At 45.4% G+C, this 23,687-nt stretch overlaps 1 protein-coding gene across 1 annotated transcript; it reads right to left on the reverse strand.

Moving 5' to 3' along the window:
* Nucleotides 1-1,098: 1,098 nt before the first annotated feature.
* On the reverse strand, nt 1,099-23,564 carry LOC115383609 (tensin-like). Its single transcript, XM_030085741.1, has 13 exons — nt 23,538-23,564; nt 23,362-23,434; nt 22,742-23,246; nt 22,585-22,671; nt 22,384-22,512; nt 21,418-21,513; nt 21,263-21,340; nt 21,118-21,189; nt 20,213-20,381; nt 19,942-20,010; nt 19,256-19,285; nt 19,006-19,159; nt 1,099-1,233 (listed from the first exon to the last, which is right to left on the reverse strand). Exons 3-13 carry the CDS (start codon nt 23,091-23,093, stop codon nt 1,099-1,101), a joined length of 1,371 nt encoding a protein of 456 aa, XP_029941601.1. The 5' UTR covers nt 23,094-23,246; nt 23,362-23,434; nt 23,538-23,564.
* Between the last annotated feature and the right edge of the window lie 123 nt (nt 23,565-23,687).

A 23,687-nucleotide genomic window follows, 5' to 3' on the forward strand; every position in this document is an offset into this window, starting at 1 on the left:
AGGGGGAGCTGAGGAAATCCTGTACCACCGAACGGGTCTGGATCGGTCTGCAATTCCTCCCCGACAGGTGGCTGTGGGTGGACCAGCAGCCTCTGGGCTACCGGGCCTGGGGCGGCGAGGGGACGGAGGCGTGCCCAACGCGCCACTGCGCAGCCATACAGCTGCCAATGGGCCAGACGCAATCAGGGGAAGGCTTCAGTAACTGTCCAAATGTTCCACAGAACCCTGAACCACTCGCTAACTGGGTACCTCTGAACTGCAGAGAGAGACTGCACTTCATCTGCTACTGAGCTCAATTTGAAACTATTTTTAGCAAATGTTAATGTCTTGTCCTGTAATTTTCACTTGTGACCGATCCCCTACCCAAGCCCCGCCTGATCTGCAGGCAGTGAGTGTGAACCTACGCATGTTTAAGTAAAGGCCTCAGTATACTCCCCCGTCGCCGCCACGGCGTTCCTACGCCGACAACCCTACGCCGCTACTGAACATGTCTTGCTCCTGCGTCAAGGGAACGCCCTCCTCTGCCAAGCCGCTAGCAGTCACAACAACAATGCGGCTTCCGTAGCTCCGGCTTTACCTAGACATAGATCTATAGAAATAGATTTCTAGATGTACGTATCTAGACACGCGTGCATTTACCGAACATATATCTGCATATATGACATATCTGGCGACACCGAGCTGTCGTGGAGGAGAGGCTGAGCGGACCGTGATGAAATATTGGTGAAACTAATGAGCTTTTGGACGATTAAAGCCGTTTGAGGAGCGGCTATACACATAGCCCCGTCTGCTAACAGTGCTAACACTGCTAACAGTATAGGGATGTGCGCCGCTCAATTTTGGATCTATATTTCTCCCGAAGCACTGTTCGGGCCAGAAAAGTTTTCCGGGTGAGTTCTGCTTTATTCTATAAACAACGCGAAAGCGGACCAATCACAGCCCTCGACGTTCACGTCACCACGCGTCGAAACGACGCGAAGTCACAATTTTCAGGAGGCGCACGTCAAGCCCCGACGTAGCCCGACGTAGCCCGTCGTAGGGCTACGACGTCTACGTCGTAGGAACGACGTAGCGGCGACGGGGAAGTATACTGAGGCCTTAAGGAGTCTGTGGAGATACGGGGAAGCCGGGGGTCGGCGGGGAACTCTCACCACCGCCATCAAACGTGGGGCTGTTGGCGAGTCGGTCTGCCTCGCTGTCCTCGAATGCCTCCCGGTCGCTGTGCACCGTACCCTGGGGAAGAAACCAAAGACTGAATATTACAGATACAGCAGACATACAGTCCGATTTGGCAAAATTTTGTACTTAAAATATTGTTTCCATTTCCATTTGTGTTTAGAGGAGAGATTTCTGAAAATAGTTGAGTATAATTCAAACTTAATACAAACACTTTGTGCTTGATTTCAGATGAGCTTCAGATTTGCTTTTAAACTACTTTCAAGTGTGATTTTAGACATAATCTTCAAAAACACAACATATAAAATGACAGAGTTTCAGTGGTCTGATAGATATGAAATAGTGCCACGCTTTCTGTATTTGAAGGTTTTCAGCAATAAATGTGCTGTAAAAATCACTCTGTATCACGTCAAACTTTTTTTTTTTTGTCCCCAAAAACACTTCAGGGTGATGGCGGGATCCCGAAGGTCAAGTTACTGGATCATTTGCAAAGAAATGGAAATTTTCTGTAGGATCATTTACATGGTGAGGAGGTACGATCTCAATGAAGAGGACAGTGACAGTTTATGAGGTTTAACTAAATTTGTCCCAGCTGCTTGTAAATTCCTTTTGTTTTATTAGGGACCGAGCCCGGAGGGCATGGTGGCCGAAGGCAAGGTCTCTTTTGTCTTTCGTTCGTTTCTTCTTCTATATCAGTATTAGGGACCGAGCCCGGAGGGCAAGGTGTCTATTGTTATTCGTCCGTTTCTAATTAGGGACCGAGCCCCGGAGGGCAAGGTGGCCGCAGGCCACCTTGCCCGTAGGGCAAGGTCTCTATTGTTAGGGACCGAGCCCCGGAGGGCAAGGTGGCCGCAGGCCACCTTGCCCGTAGGGCAAGGTCTCTATTGTTATTCGTTCGTTTGTCGTTCTCCTCTATTATTATACTTACGCCCAAGTAAACGCGAATTTGACCCCCTAAACATGCACGAAAACTCACCAAATTTGGCACGCACATCATGACCGGCGAAAAATTTTATAAAATGAAAAAAAAAACAACATCTGCTCTCTAGCGCCACCTAGATCCCAAAAAACGTCTAAAACAGTTGCTGCGGCCCGCAGGAATGTCGTAGAGAGATCAAACCAACGTTGACGCGTTCGTCTCATTGAGATCTACATTTCACGCGCTGACACCCCTGACCTAAATCCAACAGGAAGTCGGTTATTTCCCTTTCAAAGTAAAATTTTGCTCAAAATCACTCCTCACGAAAAAATTATCTCCTCCGAGACCGTTTGTCGTACAAACATAAGAGTCACGCGACGTGAAAGAGGACAATTTTCTCTACAAAAGTTGTGAACAACTTTGTCAAAAGTCTAACGGTGTGGATTTTATTAGCGTTCAAAGTTGGAAGTCTGAAATCCTGCCTTGCTCCGGCCCTCATCCATTATAATGGGGGAAAAAGGAAAAAGGTCGCCTTTTTTCAGCACCTCGAACAAGTGGCGACTGCGGCTAAACCGTGACTCCTATCAACAAACCGAGCACACGCAAAGTTGCAGCAGGTTCTCCCGAACAAGATGATGTAACATAAGTGGGGAAAATATCATGTTATATGTATGTTTTCACAGGTAAGAAAAGGTGTGCGCTCTGCATTTTTTTTGTTCTCAGTTATAATGGAGCCGGATGGGGAAAAATCTCGCGCTTCTCACAAACTGAGGCCTCTGCGGTCCAAACTAAACATCTGACTTCTCTGAAAGCCTCACCAACTGAAAGAAAACAAATTTTCCTATCAAACGTGATATTTTTTGTTCAGTTTTGCCAAACAGCAAAGGAACAAGGAGCAGTTGTTTCCCCAAAAAAGACTTTTATTTTCTCCTCTCTCCACTCTAACTCAAATGACCATATATGGGCATGCATTGCAGTTACACAGCTGACAGCAGCTGTCAATCAAACTCTGCCACTGATTGCCTTCATTCAGTGACTGTCAAAAGCAGCTGGGAGAAGCTAACAACTCCATGTTAGTGGATGGAAAATGCTAACAACTCCATGTTAGTTGATGACTGATGCCACCAGCTCCATGTTAATGGATGGAACATGCTAACAACTCAATGTTAGTGGATGGGAGACGCTAACTACTCCATGTTAGTGGAAGTTAGATGCTAACTACTCCATGTTAGTGGATGGGACATGCTAACTACTCCATGTTAGTGGATGGGACATGCTAACAACTCCATGTTAGTGGATGGGAGATGCTAACAACTCATTGTTAGTGGATGGGAGATGCTAACTACTCCATGTTAGTGGATGGGACATGCTAACTACTCCATGTTAGCGGATGGAACATGCTAACTACTCCATGTTAGTGGATGGGAGATGCTAAGTACTCCATGTTAGTGGATGGGAGAAGCTAACAACTCCATGTAAGTGGATGGCAGACGCTAACTACTCAATGTTAGTGGATGGGACATGCTAACTACTCCATGTTAGTGGATGGGACATGCTAACTACTCCATGTTAGTGGATGGGAGATGCTAATTATTCAATGTTCGTGGATGGGAGATGCTAACAACTCCATGTTAGTGGATGGGAGATGCTAACTACTCAATGTTAGTGGATGGGAGATGCTAACTACTCCATGTTAGCGGATGGAAGATGCTAACAATTCCATGTTAGTGGATGGGAGATGCTAACTACTCCATGTTAGTGGATGGGACATGCTAACTACTCCATGTTAGTGGATGGGAGATGCTAACAGCTACATGTTAGTGAATGGGACATGCTAAAAACTCCATGTTAGTGGATGACAGATGCTAACAGCTCCATGTTAGTGGACTGGGCATGCTAACAACTCCATGTTAGTGGATGACAGATGCTAACAACTCCCATGTTAGTGTATGGACGTCTCAGTCGTGGGCTGGCGCGGAGGCTCGGTCCCGACCAATGCCGCTTGTTATTAGGGACCGAGCCCCGGAGGGCAAGGTCTCTATTGTTTTTCGTTCGTTTGTCGTTCTCGTTCTCTATTATTATACTAACGCCCAAATAAACGCCAATTTGACCCCCTAAACATGCACGAAAACTCACCAAATTTGGCACACACATCCGGATCGGCGAAAAATTCGATAAAATGGAAAAAAAACCAGCATCTGCTCTATTGCGCCACCTAGATCCTGAAAAACGTCTAAAACAGACGCTACGGCCCGCAGGAATGTCGTAGAGAGATCAAACCAACACTCACGCGTTCGTCTCATCAAGATCTACATTTCACGCGCTCACACCCCTGACCTAAATCCAACAGGAAGTCCGCTATTTCCCTTTCAAAGTAAAATTTTGATCAAAATCACTCCTCACGAAAAAATTATCTCCTCCGAGACCGTTTGTCGCACAGACATAAGAGTCACACGACGAGAAAGAGGACACATTTCTCTACAAAAGTTGTGAACAACTTTGTCAAAAGTCTGACGGTGTGGATTTTATTAGCGTACAAAGTTGGAAGTCTGAAATCCTGCCTTGCTCCGGCCCTCATCCGTTATAATGGGGAAAAAAGAAAAAAAGTCGCCTTTTTTCAGCACCTCGAACAAGTGGCGACTGCGACTAAACCGTGACTCCTATCAACAAACCGAGCACACGGAAAGTCTCACCAGATTCTCCCGAACAAGATGATGTAACATAAGTGGGGAAAATTTCATGATTTATGTACGTTTTCACAGGTATAAGTTGGTGTACGCTCCGCATTTTTTCCCCTCTCAGTTATAATGGAGCCGGATGGGGAAAAATCTTGCGCTTCTCACAAACTGAGGCCTCTGCGCTCCAAACTAAAAGTCTGACTGCTCTGAAAGCCTCACCAACTGAAAGACAACAAATTTTCCTATCAAACGTGATATTTTTTGTTCAGTTTTGCCAAACAGCAAAGGAACAAGGACCAGTTGTTTCCCAAACAGAAACTTTTATTTACGCCTCTCTCCACTCTAACTGAAATGACCATATATGGACATGCAGAGCAGTTACACAGCTGACAGCAGCTGTCAATCAAACTCTGACACTCAATGACTTCATTCAGGGACTCTGGAAAGCAGATGGCAAAAGCTAACTACTCCTTGTTAATGGATGGGAGATGCTAACGACTCCATGTTAGTGGATGGAACATGCTAACAACTCCATGTTAGTGGATGACTGAAGCCACCAGCTCCATGTTAATGGATGGAACATGCTAACAACTCCATGTTAGTGGATGACAGATGCTAGCTACTCTATGTTAGTGGATGGGAGATGCTAACTACTCCATGTTAGTGGATGGGAGATGCTAGCTACTCCATGTTAGTGGATGGGAGATGCTAACTACTCCATGTTAGTGGATAGGAGATGCTAACTACTCCATGTTAGTGGATGGGAGATGCTAACTACTCCATGTTAGTGGATGAGACATGCTAACTACTCCATGTTAGTGGATGGGAGATGCTAACAGCTCCATGTTAGTGGATGGGAGATGCTAACTACTCCATGTTAGTAGATGGGACATGCTAACTACTCCATGTTAGTGGATGAGACATGCTAACTACTCCATGTTAGTAGATGGGACTTGCTAACTACTCCATGTTAGTGGATGGGAGATGGTAACTACTCCATGTTAGTGGATGGGAGATGCTAACTACTCCATGTTAGTGGATGGGAGATGCTAACTACGCCATGTTAGTGGATGGGAGATGCTAACTACTCCATGTTAGTGGATGAGACATGCTAACTACTCCATGTTAGTGGATGGCAGATGCTAACTACTCCATGTTAGTGGATGGGAGATGCTAACTACTCCATGTTAGTGGATGAGACATGCTAACTACTCCATGTTAGTGGATGGGAGATGCTAACAGCTCCATGTTAGTGGATGGGAGATGCTAACTACTCCATGTTAGTGGATGAGACATGCTAACTACTCCATGTTAGTGGATGGGAGATGCTAACTACTCCATGTTAGTGGATGGGAGATGCTAACTACTCCATGTTAGTGGATGAGACATGCTAACTACTCCATGTTAGTGGATGGGAGATGCTAACTACTCCTTGTTAGTGGATGGGAGATGCTAACTACTCCATGTTAGTAGATGGGACATGCTAACTACTCCATGTTAGTAGATGGGACATGCTAACTACTCCATGTTAGTGGATGAGAGATGCTAACTACTCAATGTTAGTGGATGGGAGATGCTAACTACTCATTGTCAGTGGATGGGAGATGCTAACTACTCAATGTTAGTGGATGGGACATGCTAACAACTCTATGCTTGTGGATGGGAGATGCTAACTACTCCATGTTAGTGGATGGGAGATGCTAACAACTCTGTGTTAATGGAAGACAGATTCTAAAAGCTTCATGTTAGTGGGTGGACTTCTCAGTCGCTGGCCGGCGGGGAGGCTCGGTCCCGACCAATGCCGCTTGCGGCTTTAATTATTATTCGTGTGTTTCTCGTTCTCGTTCTTCTTCGTTATTATACTGACCTACCAACTAAACGCAAATTTGACCCCCTAAACATGCACGAAAACTCACCAAATTTGGCACGCACGTCATGACCGGCGAAAAATTTCATAAAATGGAAAAATTAACCTCATCTGCTCTCTAGCGCCACCTAGAAACAGTAAAATTGTAGCCACGGCCCGCAGGAATGTCGTAGAGAGATCAAACCAACGTTGACGCATTCGTCTCACCGAGATCTAGAATTCACACGCTGACACCCCTGACCTAAATCCAACAGGAAGTCCGCTATTTCCCTTTCAAAGTAAAATTTTGCTCAAAATCACTCCTCACGAAAAAATTATCTCCTCCGAGACCGTTTGTCGTACAGACATAAGAGTCACGCGACCTGTAGGAGGACAAATTTCTCTACAAAAGTTGTGAACAACTTTGTCAAAAGTCTAACGGTGTGGATTTTATTAACGTTCAAAGTTGGAAGTCTGAAATCCTGCCTTGCTCCGGCCCTCATCCGTTATAATGGGGAAAAAAGAAAAAAAGTCGCCTTTTTTCAGCACCTCGAACAAGTGGCGACTGCGACTAAACCGTGACTCCTATCAACAAACCGAGCACACGGAAAGTTCCAGCAGGTTCTCCCGAACAAGATGATGTAACATCAGTGGGGAAAATGTCATGATTTTTGTACGTTTTCACAGGTATAACTTGGTGTGCGCTCTGCATTTTTTTCCCTCTCAGTTATAATGGAGCCGGATGGGGAAAAATCTCGCGCTTCTCACAAACTGAGGCCTCAACGGTCCAAACGAAATGTCTGACTGCTCTGAAAGCCTCACCAACTGAAAGACAACAAATTTTCCTATCAAACGTGATATTTTTTGTTCAGTTTTGCCAAACAGCAAAGGAACAAGGAGCAGTTGTTTCCCCAAAAAAGACTTTTATTTTCTCCTCTCTCCACTCTAACTGAAATGACCATATATGGGCATACATTGCAGTTACACAGCTGACAGCAGCTGTCAATCAAACTCTGCCACTGATTGCCTTCATTCAGTGACTGTCAAAAGCAGCTGGGAGAAGCTAACAACTCCATGTTAGTGGATGACTGATGCCACCAGCTCCATGTTAATGGATGGAACATGCTAACTACTCCATGTTAGTGGATGGGAGATGCTAACAACTCCATGTTAGTGGATGGGAGATGCTAACAGCTCCATGTTAGTGGATGGGAGATGCTAACTACTCCATGTTAGTGGATGGGAGATGCTAACAACTCCATGTAAGTGGATGGCAGACGCTAACTACTCAATGTTAGTGGATGGGATATGCTAACTACTCCATGTTAGTGGATGGGACATGCTAACTACTCCATGTTAGTGGATGGGAGATGCTAACAACTCATTGTTAGTGGATGGGAGATGCTAACAACTCACTGTTAGTGGATGGGAGATGCTAACTACTCAATGTTAGTGGATGGGAGATGCTAACTACTCCATGTTAGTGGATGGAAGATGCTAACAATTCCATGTTAGTGAATGGGAGATGCTAACTACTCAATGTTAGTGGATGGGAGATGCTAACTACTCCATGTTAGCTGATGGAAGATGCTAACAATTCCATGTTAGTGGATGGGAGATGCTAACTACTCAATGTTAGTGGATGGGAGATGCTAACTACTCCATGTTAGCGGATGGAAGATGCTAACAACTCAATGTTAGTGGATGGGAGACGCTAACTACTCCATGTTAGTGGATGGGAGATGCTAACTACTCCATGTTAGTGGATGGGAGATGCTAACTACTCCATGTTAGTGGAAGGGAGATGCTAACTACTCCATGTTAGTGTATGGGAGATGCTAACAGCTCCATCTTAGTGGATGGGAGATTCTAACTACTCCATGTTAGTGGATGGGAGATGCTAACAACTCCATGTAAGTGGATGGCAGACGCTAACTACTCAATGTTAGTGGATGGGACATGCTAACTACTCCATGTTAGTGGATGGGACATGCTAACTACTCAATGTTAGTGGATGGGAGATGCTAACTACTCCATGTTAGCGGATGGAAGATGCTAACAATTCCATGTTAGTGGATGGGAGATGCTTAGTACTCCATGTTAGTGGATGGGAGATGCTAACAACTCCATGTTAGTGGATTACAGATGCTAACAGCTACATGTTAGTGAATGGGACATGCTAAAAACTCCATGTTAGTGGATGGGAGATGCTTAGTACTCCATGTTAGTGGATGGGAGATGCTAACAACTCCATGTTAGTGGATTACAGATGCTAACAGCTACATGTTAGTGAATGGGACATGCTAAAAACTCCATGTTAGTGGATGACAGATGCTAACAGCTCCATGTTAGTGGACTGGGCATGCTAACAACTCTATGTTAGTGGATGACAGATGCTAACAACTCCCATGTTAGTGTATGGACGTCTCAGTCGTGGGCTGGCGCGGAGGCTCGGTCCCGACCAATGCCGCTTGCGGCTTTAATTTTGACCCCCCCCCCCCTTTGACCCCAAATTTGACCCCCTAAACATGCATGAAAACTCACCAAATTTGGCACGCACATCATGACCGGCGAAAAATTTTGTAAAATGGAAAAATTAACACCATCTGCTCTCTAGCGCCACCTAGAAACAGTTAAATTGTCGCCACGGCTGGCAGGAATGTCGTAGAGAGATCAAACCAACACTCACGCGTTCGACTCATTGAGATGTAAATTTCACGTGCTGACACCCCTGACCTAAATCCAACAGGAAGTTTGCTATTTCCCTATCAAAGTAAAATTTTGCTCAAAATCACTCCTCACGAAAAAATTTTCTCCTCCGAGACCGTTTGTCGTACACACATAAGAGTCACGCGACGTGATAGAGGACAAATTTCTCTACAAAAGTTGTGAACAACTTTTTCAAAAGTCTTACGGTGTGGATTTTATTAGCCCTCAAATTTGGAAGTCTGAAATCCTGCCTTGCTCCTGCCCTCATCTGTTATAATGGTTGAAAAAGGAAAAAAGTCGTCTTTTTTCAGCTCCTCAAACAAGTGGCGACTGTGGCTATACCGTGATGCCTATCGACAAACCGAGCACACGTAAAGCCTCACAAGGTTCTCCCAAACAAGATGATGTGACATAAGTGGTGAAAATTTCATGATATATGTATGTTTACACAGGTAAGTAAAGGTGTGCGCTCTGCATTTTTTTTTGCTCTCAGTTATAATGGAGCCAGATGGGGAAAAATCTCGCGCTTCTAACAAACTGAGGCCTCTACGGTCCAAACTAAAAGTCTGACTGCTCTGAAAGCCTCACCAACTGAAAGACAACTAATTTTCCTATCAAACGTGATATTTTTTGTTCAGTTTTGCCACACAAGAAAGGAACAAGGAGCAGTTGTTTCCCAAACAGAAACCTTAATATTCTCCTCTCTCCACTCTAACAGACATGACCATATATGGGCATACGGTGCAGTTACACAGCTGACAGCAGCTGTCAATCAAACTCTGACACTCACTGCCTTCATTCAGTGACTCTCAAAAGCAGATGGGATAAGCTAACAGCTCCATGTTAGTGGATGGGACATGCTAACAACTCCTTATTAGTGAATGGGAGATGCTAACAAAGGTATGTCAGTTGGTGACAGATGCTAACAACTCCATGTTAGTGGATGACTGATGCTAACAACTCCATGTTAGTGGATGACTGATGCTAACAGCTACATGTTAGTGGATGGGAGATGCTAGCAACTCTATGTTAGCGGATGGGAGATGCTAACAGCTCCATGTGAGTGAATGGGAGATGCTAACAACTCTACATTAGTGGATGGGAGATGCTAACAGCTCCATGTTAGTGGATGGGAGATGCTAACAGCTGCATGTTAGTGGGTGGTAGATGCTGACAGCTCCATGTTAGTGGATGAGAGAAGCTAAAAGCTTCATGTTAGTGGATGACAGATGCTAACAGGTACATGTTAGTGGATGGGACATGCTAACTGCTCCATGTTAGTGGATGGGAGTTGCTAACAGCTGCATGTTAGTGGGTGGCAGATGCTAACAGCTACATGTTAGTGGATGGGAGATGCTAACAGCTACATGTTAGTGGATGGGACATGCTAACAATTCCATGTTAGTGGATGGGAGATGCTAACAACTCTATGTTAGTGGATGGGAGATGCTAACAACTCCATGTTAATTAATGGATGACAGACGCTAACAGTTACATCTTAGTCGATGGGAGATGCTAACAACTTGCATGTTAGTGGGTGGACGTCTCAGTTGCGGGCCGACAGGCAGGCTCAGTCCCGACCAATGCCGCTTGCGGCTTTAATTTTTTACTCTTACTGATTTCAGCAAATACTGACAGATGAATAACAAAAAAATTACAATTTGTGTTTCTGTCAATGATTGAATGAGGGAGACAATAATTCGTAAAAAATTTGAATGTCATGAAGCAAAAAACAGATAAAAATTGAATTTCTATTCTGTCTCATTTAATATTTCAATTTCTATTTATTCTTTGTGGAGCAATACTTGAAGGAAATTTCCTTTCATGATTAAGAAAGCAATAATATTCCACTCTAAAATGTCAAAATTGTCTAATAAAAGCTGTAATAGGAAGATGAAACCATTAAAATCAGCTACAAAAACAGATGACAATGTGATGAAATGTTCAACATCTGAAATTGTGACTGAAATTTCAGAAAAGCAGCAAAAGAGAGTTTTATGATATGCAATACTGCATATATGAAGCTTTAGACTCTGTGTCGGCTTCATTTTAAAGGTGAAGCGTGTTTTGTGGATCCTCCTAAATTTGATTTGGAAATTGGAAAATCATAAATATGGCTCTTTCTGTTTAAAAGTTTCAGATCACTGGTGTAGTAGAAGTCCAAGTTATTTTATGAACCAACAACTACTGAGCTGCAGTTGCTCAAACAAAAAACCTGCTGCGGTCAACCCCGGCCTCCTCTGCCTCTCTGGGTCGTCCTCTCGGATTCATCGCCAGATTGTTTGCAAAGTCCGCTGAGTGCACGGCCGCCGTGGAATCAGGGCCGCTCTGGTAATGGCCCTCGCTCGTGGTGCGGCGCCTGCCCGTCTCCTAATAAGCTCCAACCCGCTGCCGTTATCTTAAGGAAACCCTCAGGAGCTGTGAATCAGGCTGACTTGCGGATATGACAAGAGTTAGGAGTGTTTTCCTTCGCAAATGGGCTAAATCAAGCTCTCTGCTGAGAGGATAATCACAGATCGCCAACGTCACCCATGAACTTTGAGCACTTTCAATTTTATGACCCACCTCGGCTTGTCACACATGGGTTTAGAAATCTTCTGCTGATGAAAATGTATATTTTTACAAAAATCAAACAGTTATTGTGATAAAATGGCTGTGATCTCAACATAAAGGCAAAGTCATGCGTCTGACAGCTGTTGCATTTTGGGTATTTTACAAACAGCATGACTTTGATGCTAGTTTTCCAACAACAAGGTGGCTATTTTTCAAGACTCAGGGTTCAAAAATAATAAAAAAAAAAAAAATGAATGACTCAGAAAAAAAACGCCATGTCAGGCACTTTCAGGCCAAAAGCATCTACTTCGTTCGATCTCGAGTGTAGAACTCCACAGCTGCATCCATTTTATTGACCCATGGTCATCCCTTGAAAGTGGCCGAGCTCCCCGAACCCATATCGCCCCCCATTGGTGAAAGTATCAGAATTCGTCGGATTGAATCAGATCAAACCAAACCACTGGTTACCTTCCAGCAAGGTGATGCTTGTGTTTTCACTCGCTAAATGTGCCACGAAAACTCAGAGGGCGACAGTGTGCACGTAATCTGATGTGTCATGCATATTTGTGCATGTGAACACCGTCTGCAGCCATGAGAACCTCGCACTTCGCCTCATCGTGCCTCTTTATTGCCCGTCTCTGTGGTGGTGGTGGTGGTGGATCCTGCTAGCGGTGGCTCGGCGCCACATGCATGTGATCAGTTAGCCGAGTGTGTGTGTGTGTGTGTGTGTGTGTGTGTGTGTGTGTGTGTGTGTGTGGGGGGGGGGGGGGGGGGGGTCATATGACTTCTTCATATGATGATGTACACTGATTGGGCGAAGTTGATAGAAAAAACAGAACGTGACTTTAATGGAATCATAGTTTGCCTAAAACATAAACCTGGAATGAACAGTTACTGTTATTACTTTGAAATTTTAAAGTTTACATATATTTTGTACGTATTTTGTATCTGTTTTTGCCGAAATTGTGCTATCGATTCTTCTGGAGTTTGCATCTATCTATCAATCCCTCTCTCTTTAGCTCTATATCTCCATCTATAGCGCTATATCTATGTCTAAAGCTAGCATCTCGATCTATCGCACTACATCTACCAAGCGCTCTATCCATCCTGGAGCTCTCTATAGATCTATCTGTAACAGGTTGAAGAATGACCTCATTTAAGATTGTGAAATTCCTGCTAAGATACGTAAATAGTCTCTGTATACAGTTTGTCCTGCAATGAGTAATGAGTTAGCGCCATCTACTGGCAGCTGTCAAATCTATAAATGTGACCGGAAACCAGAAGCTCAGCAGTCCTGTAGCCCGCTGCTGCCGGTAAGACAGACTCCGGTCCTTCTCTGCAAAACATTGTTATAAAATGCTCTAAAGCTAACATGACAAATCATCCAGTGTATTTTCGTTCTGTGTCTGTTGTAACTCACGATTCACGTTAGTGTTATGGTCTATTTTGTTACTTAAGTCAACTCTATTCTTTCCCAGTACATGTCACGTGCCAGTGGAGGTGCTAACCACATGCTTTTTGTGTTTTCATGTGCTCATTGCAGGTAAATGTTGTTGCATTAAATGTTTTGTATTCATTGTAATTAGTCAGGCATTCAGAAAGTTGTATTGTTTGTTGCGCCGTCCACCATTATGGAAAGAACGTGCACTGCAATATTTTCTAGTCACCACGAGGGGGTACTGTAAGCCGTATTATTGATTTGATTCTGAATAGTGTTTGTTCTCTTGTATCTTCCATTTACTTACATTTTCTGTCTAAAAAGTATAATAAGGGATGATGATGGTTAAAAACAAATTAAGATCAATTGTATGAAATTCATTGTAAAGCATTAATGTTAAAACCACTATACGATCACCTGGTAAAATCTCTACTGTTAAAACCATTATATGAAGTGATGTAAAAATCCGATCTTGCGATGTATTTCATGATAATGTAAAAGACTTCCGTGTTATGTATTGGAGCAGTCCTGTAGCCCACTGCTGCCGATGTCACGTGCCAGTGGAGGTGCGAACCACATGCTTTTTGTGTTTTCATGTGCTCATTGCAGTGCTCATTGCAGCGACTCATAAAGAATCACATCATAAAGAATCACATCATCTCAGACGTGCCTCAGAGTATGTTTTTGCCGGGACGGGTACACAACAGTTACTATATCTATCGAGAGCAATCTATCAATCTAAAGCACTATATCTGTCTAGGGCACTATTTCTAGAGCTCCCGATAGCACTATATCTAGCCAGAGCTCTCTATAGATCTGTCTACAGCACGATATCTATCGAGGGCTCTCCATCAATCTATCTATACCACTGTCTATCGAGAGCTCTAAGGACTTTCACCACAATGAATGGTCTGTATTGCTTTAATGTCTTGTTTTTTTTTCTTCTTCTTCTTCTCTCCTTAAGAACAGGTAAGCCATGACAATATAATGTAAATGAGAAGCGCAAACAGAAATCCGAGACCCTTTTTTCAGTACATCCATGAGTAGCAACATTCACACGACATTCAGATCCCACCCCAACAGAGAGTCTGTCAATGTTTTCCGCTTTCTCTCACTGAGACAGGGTGACGCTCGCCTCAAAGCTGACGGGTACAACGCATTTCGGGTTTTTTTGTTTGTTTTTCTCTCTCTGAATGGAAGCAGTCGGTTTTTCAGTGCGCTGTACCTCTCCGGCCCCGTTTACACAACGTTTCAGGCGAAAACGCATTTGGGCGTTTAGAAAGACGACTTTTTTTTTTGCGATGAAACCAAGATCGCAGACAGTTGGATCCTTTAACAGTGGCTCTTGATTATAAAAAAAGGAACGAAAACTTCATGCAAGCGCAGCCGGAACTTTCCCCACCGTTTCCACGGAGACAGTCGGCGCATTTTCGAAAAGTTCCACGGACAAACGACGGATGGGATGAGTCTCAACTACAAAACTACTAATATGGATTTAAAAAACTAGATCACCGCCGCCATCTTTGTTATCGTCCGACGTCCCTGTGGTGCAGTAGCAGCGTTTCCTGTGTTCGCCCGTTTCCATGGTGACGGAGTCGGGGAAAAACTCGCACCCCCTCACAATTTTTTATTTTTTTCCAAAAGCGTTTTCAACTCCAAATCGCCGCCGCGTAAAAAAAATGGGGCCGTCAGCTTTCGAGAAAGTGCCACCGTACATTCCGACAATGGAGAACTCAAAGCAATAAATAAGAATAAATAAAGACTTGGAGGCTCTTATTTTGAAACCGAGCGTTCGTCAAGCCGTCCTTTGGGCGTGTTCTGTCTTGATGCTATTTTTTTTTCTAAAGAATAAAATAAAATGTTTTAAAAAAGCAACATGCAGCCTGTTTAGCATAGATGTTTGAATCTTTGGAAAAAAAAAAATCATGGGTGCTGTTTTTTCATATTGCTCCTGAACTTCCGTTTATTTTATTTTTTTTAATTCCTCCTTTAATTCTTAACTTTTAAAAAGTCTACCCAGCTACTGTCACGCCCCGTGCCCCTCCAGCCTTGTGGGGGTGCTCTGGACTGGTTTTGGTTTTGTTTTCCCCATTTTTACAAGCCCTGTCTCTCCTGCTTGTCTGTTCCTCATGTTCTCCTGCCTGGTCTCCTTCCTCGTTAGCGCCCTAATGTGCCTCACCTGTGTCCACCTTATTTAAAGCCCGTAGCCCTCACTTGTCCTTGTCGGTTCGTTGTGTGTGTGTGTCTTCCGCGTGTTCCATGTCCCTGCATGCACCTCAGCTCTCGTTCCTGTATCTGGAACCCTTCAATAAACCACCTGAACTCTGCCTGCGCCTGGGTCCTTCCACCCCGCACCCGTGACAGAACGAACCGACCACGTTTGGACCCAGCAGGCAGTAAGTCCTTACCCCCCGGATCCTCTGTCTCTGGCCGCCACCAGCGCAGCTCGCGCCCCCGGATTGTCTGCCTCGGGCCGCCGCCGGCGCAGCTCGCACCCCCGGATTGTCTGCCTGTGGCAGCTGCCAGCAAAGCTGCTTGCCCCCGGACTATGTGCCTATGGCCCGCCGCCGGCGATAGAAGCCCGCGCCCCTCCAGGGCGTGTGCCGGCAAGGCTGCTCGCCCCGGCAATAGAAGCCCGCGCCCACTGGGCGTGTGCCGGCAAGGCTGCTCGCCCCCGGACCGTGTGGCTATGGCCCCCCCTGCTGGCGAAAGAAGCTCGCCCCCCCCATGGTGTGCCGCCATGCAGTCCCGACCCGTCCTGTTCCTGTTTGCTGCCGGCGTTCCTGTTCCTGTTTGCTGCCGGCGTTCCAGTTCCTGTTTGCTGCCGGCGTTCCTGTTTGCTGCCGGCGTTCCAGTTCCTGTTTGCTGCCGGCGTTCCAGTTCCTGTTTGCTGCCGGCGTTCCTGTTTGCTGCCGGCGTTCCAGTTCCTGTTTGCTGCCGGCGTTCCTGTTTGCTGCCGGCGACCCGTCCTGGCTGAAGAGGTGCAGCCCTGGTTCCTGTCCCGTCCCGTCCTGTCTGCCGAGGTGCAGCCCCGTCCTGTTCCTGTCCTTCCTGTCTGCAGAGGTGCAGCCCCGACCCGTCCTGTTCCTGACCGTGCTGGCTGCCGAGGAGCGCAGCACACCCCGTTCCGTGCTGGCTGCCGAGGAGCGCAGCACACCCCGTTCCGTGCTGGCTGCCGAGGAGCGCAGCACACCCCGTTCCAGTCCGAGTCTTGTCCCCGTTCCAGTCCGAGTCTTGTCCCCGTTCCAGTCCGAGTCTTGTCCCCGTTCCAGTCCGAGTCTTGTCCCCGTTCCAGTCCGAGTCTTGTCCCCGTTCCAGTCCGAGTCTTGTCCCCGTTCCAGTCCGAGTCTTGTCCCCGTTCCAGTCCGAGTCTTGTCCCCGTTCCAGTCCGAGTCTTGTCCCCGTTCCAGTCCGAGTCTTGTCCCCGTTCCAGTCCGAGTCTTGTCCCCGTTCCAGTCCGAGTCTTGTCCCCGTTCCAGTCCGAGTCTTGTCCCCGTTCCAGTCCGAGTCTTGTCCCCGTTCCAGTCCGAGTCTTGTCCCCGTTCCAGTCCGAGTCTTGTCCCCGTTCCAGTCCGAGTCTTGTCCCCGTTCCAGTCCGAGTCTTGTCCCCGTTCCAGTCCGAGTCTTGTCCCCGTTCCAGTCCGAGTCTTGTGCGCCAGGAGGCGCACATGGAGAGGGGGGTACTGTCACGCCCCGTGCCCCTCCAGCCTTGTGGGGGTGCTCTGGACTGGTTTTGGTTTTGTTTTCCCCATTTTTACAAGCCCTGTCTCTCCTGCTTGTCTGTTCCTCATGTTCTCCTGCCTGGTCTCCTTCCTCGTTAGCGCCCTAATGTTCCTCACCTGTGTCCACCTTATTTAAAGCCCGTAGCCCTCACTTGTCCTTGTCGGTTCGTTGTGTGTGTGTGTCTTCCGCGTGTTCCATGTCCCTGCATGCACCTCAGCTCTCGTTCCTGTATCTGGAACCCTTCAATAAACCACCTGAACTCTGCCTGCGCCTGGGTCCTTCCACCCCGCACCCGTGACAGCTACGATGTTTCGGACAGGGGAGGGAGAAAAAACACTCGGGATGCTTCTGTCCATGCAGTTTCTATCTCATCCATGCCTTCGCCTCGCTCAAACATAAACAAATGAACAAAAAAAAAAATAAACTGAACTCAAACATGAAAAACAAACATGTACAAAGTAATGTACACAATATATTCAAACACATTTCAAAATCCTTCAGATTTTGAAATCATTAGCCAAAATAAGTTATGTTTTTTTGTTTTTTTCTCTCAACCCATTTTAAGGTAATCTTCTTTATCTAGACTGTACAATATATGTATATATGGGTAATCATGAGGGGACCAAAGCAACAAAAATAAATACTTTTTCGCGATGTCACCTTTTTCAAAGTTATATCTATGTACATTTTTTTACACTTTTTCTTTTTTTTAGCTTATCGTGAACGGTTGAGCAAGCAGGCGTTTGCACAGTGTGAAAATCTCTTTTTTTAAAAAAAAAAATTGTAATCAACAAGTTTAAAAAAAAAAATAAAAGGGGAAAAGAAAAAAGATAACCCTGGCTCATGTGGATCTAAAACCGAAAGGTAAAAATAGAGCATCTCACCGTCATGTGGCTACGTCAACAATGTTTAAAGGACTCCGAGAGGAGCGGAAAAAATCTAAGTTCATGCAGTCTTGAAGGTCTTTTATATTTTTTGTCATTTTTTTTTCATAAAGTACACAGCAATAAGAATGACTTCAGTGATGAGGGGGATGGCGGTGCATTCTGGGAAACAGCATGCTTTTTAGAGAACAGTGCATAGGTCCAGCTCCTCTGGGTTTTGTTTTTTTTTTTTTTTTCCAGTGTGTTTTTTTCAAACTTGCAAAAAGCAGCGAGAGGAGCCCGAATGAGCGGCGGCGCCATCTGGTGGACGAACAGTCTTGAGGTGATGCGAGTGGCTTTTTCTTTTGTTCTTCTTCTTTTTTTTTTATCTTCCTCTTCTTCTTGTATCTATATATTCATACATGTTTTAAAATCTGGTCTGCCATGCGCAGTTTTTAATCACTGCAAGAGCCCTTTCCAAAACAGACAACAGACACAACAGCTTTCGCCACTTCTTTTTAGTTTTTTGTTTTTTTTTCTTTGTGTCTTTGAGGAAGAAGTTAGAAGAATCGAGCTTAAAGATCAAGCTAACATGCATAAAGTCTTCAAAGCCGTTAAGGCTCAACTTTTTTCCTGAAGTTCGAGAAGAAAAAAAACACTTTTTTTTTTCCTTATCTTTTTTTCCCTCCACTTCTTTGTCTTTTCAAAATAAAATAGTAACAATGGCTTAAGTAGCTACATCATTCTTGCACTTTTGTATTGCGACTACCTTTGGTCAGTCAACGAAAAAAACAAAATACTAAAAACGGAGAAAACCCTGAAATGTACAAAGTCCCCCTTTGCATCTGATCTCCTCCCAGCGGGAGGGCCGGCGACCCCGGCGGACGCCGTTTCTCCTCCATGTTTGTCACGTGCACAGCTCCACTCTGGATCCACACTGATGCCTTCAAAAAAAGACAAACCGGGCAAGGCGGAGAGGACAAAAGAGAGAGAGAGAGCAAGAGAGAGAGAGAGAGAGAGAGAGAGAGAGAGAGAGACAGAAAGAATCGATCGATGCCGTCCGGTCCCGGCGAAAAAGAGGGGTTTTCCAACGACATCACCGTCGCCTTGACGCCGGAGAGGTCTCCTCGCTTCATCACCTTGGAGACGAAGCTGACGATGGCGGAGGCGGGCTGGTCGGGGTCCAGCTCGGCGAACAGGTGGCTCACGTTGTTTGTTGAGCTTCCTTGTTTCCGGGCCACGAATCCGAAAAGCCTGAGGGGAAAAATACGGCGACGACGACGACAAATCAAAAGATCAATAAAGTATCGGCATGAGCTCGTCCCGATAATAACCCCGTCTCAAACTTACCTCACTGAGCCGCCTCCTTCTTTACCCCATCTGTGAAGAAATTACAATCTAATCCACGGTTCCATCAGCCCTGACCCGGAAGAGATAGCGAGTCATTGCTCTTATGGTCACCGTTCCATCTACTGGTGGTAATAAAAAGAACTCCGCTTAAATGATAATATTTTGGTTGCTCTATTTGCAGTCATTGTAAAAGTAACGATTGTGGCGTTTCAGTCGTAACGCTAGTTTAACCACCAATCTAGGAGTAGTGCCGTTACGCTACTCGTTTCCATCAAAAGTAATTTAACTACTTGTAACGTTCGTTACTCGTCGTTACATAACCAACTCTGGTTATTGCATAGAAAAGCATCTAAAATGACACATTGGGTTTATTATGTAGAAAAATCACCAAAAAAATTACATTACTGTGTTTATTTGATGGGAAAATTGGTAAAACTATGACATTATTGGCTTTACTATCTGAAGAAAATGACATTACATTTATTTTGTGGAAAAATGACAAAATTAAGACAATTTTGGCTTTATAAAACTTAAAATGACTAAAAATATGACAATGCTGGGTTTGTTTCATTTAAAATTATGAAGATCATTACATTGTTGGTTGTTGCAAGTTTTTTCTTCCCAAATTTAGACACTCAAAAGTTTTTTTTGAGGGCTTTTTTGTCAACAGATAAATGAGTTCTTACTTCCTGTCCTGGGGATCGACGTCGCAGAAAGTGACCGTGCTGATGGGATAATGCCGTCTGAAGAAAATCCTGCAGGAAAAGGACAAAAGAGAGCAAACAGATATTAAAAACGTCCTGTATTTACAGCTCGTGTTGATTTTATTCATGGCATCCCGTTTATTTTTCAAATAACAGGGAAGAGTTGCTAAAACTTCCACGATCATCACAACTGAACGACGATTTGATTGAAGAAAAACGTCTAAAAGAAAGAGTAAAAATGGCGGGCGCTCACTTCCTCTGGCTGTCGGTGAGCGTGATGCCCTGCGCCGACACTCTGAAGTGCACGGTGGTGGCGGCGGGCAGTGGGTTGCTGGCCAGCGTCTGGCTGATGGCCTTGGCCACGGCCTGAGGCCCCGTCAGAGACTCCATGTCCACCGAGTTGATGTAGAGGACGTTGCTCGCTGCAAAAAAAAAAAAAAACCTAAAAACCACTGGTTACATTAAATGAGACGTTCCTCTTGCTTTTTAACAAAATGGCGCAAAGAGGCCTTTACCATGAGCTTCTTCTGGAACCTTCTGAACTGTAAGGTAAAAAGGTGACAATGTGATGATTATTCAACGGCCAAGGTTTTCTCCAAAACGGGATGATAAAGTAAAAACACGGTTCAAGCGCTGCTCCGACACGACCAAACATACACACCACACACACTCTCCTAAATGTCAAGACAATCATTTATCTCGTGCAACAATCCATCATCCATTCAGTTCTGTGAAACTCCTGTGTAAATATCTTTGAGTTTCTACTTTTTTTTATTATATTGTACACATGTGTCTGTATTAATTTTTTATTTAAATTGTATTTAATTTGTATCTGTTAGCTTCTGTTATTTAATTATATCTGCCTTAAATTTATATTTCAATATTTAATTTATATCTGTTAGTTTGTTTCTGTTATTTAATCACATCTGTCTTAAATTTATATTTAAAAATATTTAATTATGTCTGTTAGTTTATATCTATTATTTAAATATATTTGTCCTACATTTTCATTTAAATTATATTTAATTTTTTATGCTTGGTGGTGCGTTGTAAGTTTTTCACATTTCTTTTCTATATATATTTCTGTTCTCTGTGCTGCTGGAACACTGCAATTTCAAAATAAAGGACTTTTAATTCAATTCCTTTCCAGACGCTCACCTGCTCCCTGCTTGACAAGCTCCAGGACGGGATCAGTGGGCGTGGCCAGCTGCAGTGCTTCTTCGTTTGGGTCTTGGGTTGAGAGAACAGAGTCAGAACACGGTTTTGTTTCGTGAGAGCGAGTCACCGGGGGGGTGGGGCCGACCTTTGGTGGGGATCATCAGCTTGCAGGGCAGGGCCAGCGGGGTCATGGAGTGTTGGTACACCAGAGCCGAGAGGCACCCTGCAAACACAGAGACGCCTCCGTTAAGCGGGGATCAAATCCGAATCCGCGACGCCGGCGTCCAAAGCGGCGCTCACCGAAGTAGGGTTCGTTGGGGCAGCCCTTCAGGCGGACGCCTTTGGCGCTCGTTTCAATCAGGAAGTGTCTCACCAGCTCGTTCGTCATGTCTCCGACTGGGTGACGAGGAAAGAGAGTTAGGCTTTATATGATGCTTCAAGTAAAAAGTGCACCATTTTTCTGTTCTTGTTTCCGGAATGTTTGCGTTTACACGGCAATGTTTTGAAAATGACGTCTGTTTATATGAAAACAGCAGGAACACTAGTTTGCTTGTTGAGGTGAGTGCTGTCTGACTGGAAGTCATGACGCTCTGGAGGCAAACACTGTTCTTATGTGCAGAAAAACTGTTTACTACGGCCATGGTGCGCAACAGCAGCATTTCCAAAAAGTTGCATTTTTCATCTGTTTACACTGAGAGAGAACCAGAGCATTTTCAAAAGGTTACATTTCCCCCATTTCCTTGGAGACGGAATCAGAGCTTTTTCAAAAAAAAGTTGTATGTTTGTCTGTTTCCATGGAGATGGAATCAAAGCATTTTCGGAAAGACGCATTTCAGCTTGGTTCCACGGGGACCAAGTCAGAGGGTTTTCAAAAAGTTGCACTTCCCCCATTTCTATGGAGATGGATTCAGAGCATATTTAAAAAGTTACATTTTAACCCGATTCCATGGAGACAGTATTAAAGAATTTTCCCAAAAGTTGCATTTTTATCATTTACATGAAGACTGAGTTAGAGCACTTTCAAAAAGCTGCGTTTTCACTCGGTTTCATGGAGAAGGAATAAAAGACTTTTCAAAAACCTTACCCCAAACCTTATCCCAAAAAACTTACCCCATTTCCAGGAAGACAGAGTTGAAACGTCCTTAAAAAGTTCTACATTTTCAAAAAGTTGCATTTTCTGACACTCAAAACTTAAAGAAACTCTTTCAATTGAAAACATTGTCACGTAAATGACAGAACGAAGGAGAGCGTGGGATCTGAGGGAACCTTTCTTGTTCTGCTGGACCGTCGGCGGCAGGCACGCCACCTTCATGGCCAGGCCGTGGGTGCCACGGAACGAGTGGCTGTCTCTGATGATGAAGGCGCCGGGCTCCCGGTCCTTCAACAGGCTGATGACTGAAAAGAGTATGAGAAGATGAGGGGTGGGTAAGACTCTCGTGAAAGTTATTTGAGGCGTCCTCGTCTCACCTTGTTCTCTGGAGATATCCGGTTTGTACCAGAACCTGGAGGTGTCCTGCACAAACTTCACATTCATCTTGATGTCCGGATACCCATCTGTCGGGACGGAAACCGACAAGTTACCTCCAGCAAGTCCAAACGCGGGTCTCGTCCTCCGGATCCTCACCGTATATGGACTTGGAGACGTTCGGCAGTGCGCCGGACAGGTTGGGCGTGCTTCCGCCGCTGACTGGCGTCAGCGTCAGGTTCTTGTTCTCGGCGTCTCCGCTGGACAGGTGTCTCTTCTCGGGCAGCTGGGGGGACACAGGGAAGGCGGGGGTGGCGGGCGGCTGGGTGCTACCCTGGCGGGAGGTGGCACCCAGCTCGTCGGGCGTGCTCGCTGTCACGCGGCGCCCCATCAGGGGGCTGGGGGGCACGCCAGCCGACGCCATTTTGGGGCTCGCCCGATCAGGGGGCTGGACGGGACGCCGCCCGGGGGCGGGTGTCTCGCCAGCGAGGGGCTGGCTTGACCCAGGCATCTCTGGAGTGCGGGGCTTGGCGGCGTGTTGGTGGCCACCGTGCGGTGGAGCGTGTTGGGGCTGCCCGGGACCGTGTGGATGCCCATGATGTTGACCTGGGAGCCCTCTGGGGAGGCGGGCCGGTTGGCGTTCATGGGAGAACCAGTCCCTCGACTGTAGAAGAAAAAGTAGTTGAAAAATGGTTGAACAAGGCTCCAAAGCATGTTCGACCTTGACCTCGACTCGTTCTGGGAATGTTCAAGAAAGTCAGCGTCATCTAAAATCTTACCCATCAGCACTGTGGATGGAACTGCTGGAAGACAGAGGAGTATTGAACTGCTGAGCTCCAAACCCATGATTATCTAAGAAACACAAAGACATCACAAAATCAGATTTGCTTTCACTCAAATTCACTCCCTTTTTTCTTTTTCTGCCTTGAAACAGGAGATATTAGGAGTGATTTACCTTGGTCTCCATCATTAGAATCAGAAGAGTCTGAAACGAGGGGAAAAGAGGGGGGAGGAAAATGGGGAGACACACTTGAGCGCCAAGCATGAATTGGAGCAGATGGGTGAGCTGTAAAGCAGGACTGGCTTTTGAGCACGAGAGGGCAGC

The sequence above is a fragment of the Salarias fasciatus genome (assembly GCF_902148845.1).
Source record: "Salarias fasciatus chromosome 23 unlocalized genomic scaffold, fSalaFa1.1 super_scaffold_20, whole genome shotgun sequence".
NCBI classification, from domain to species: Eukaryota; Metazoa; Chordata; class Actinopteri; order Blenniiformes; family Blenniidae; genus Salarias; species Salarias fasciatus.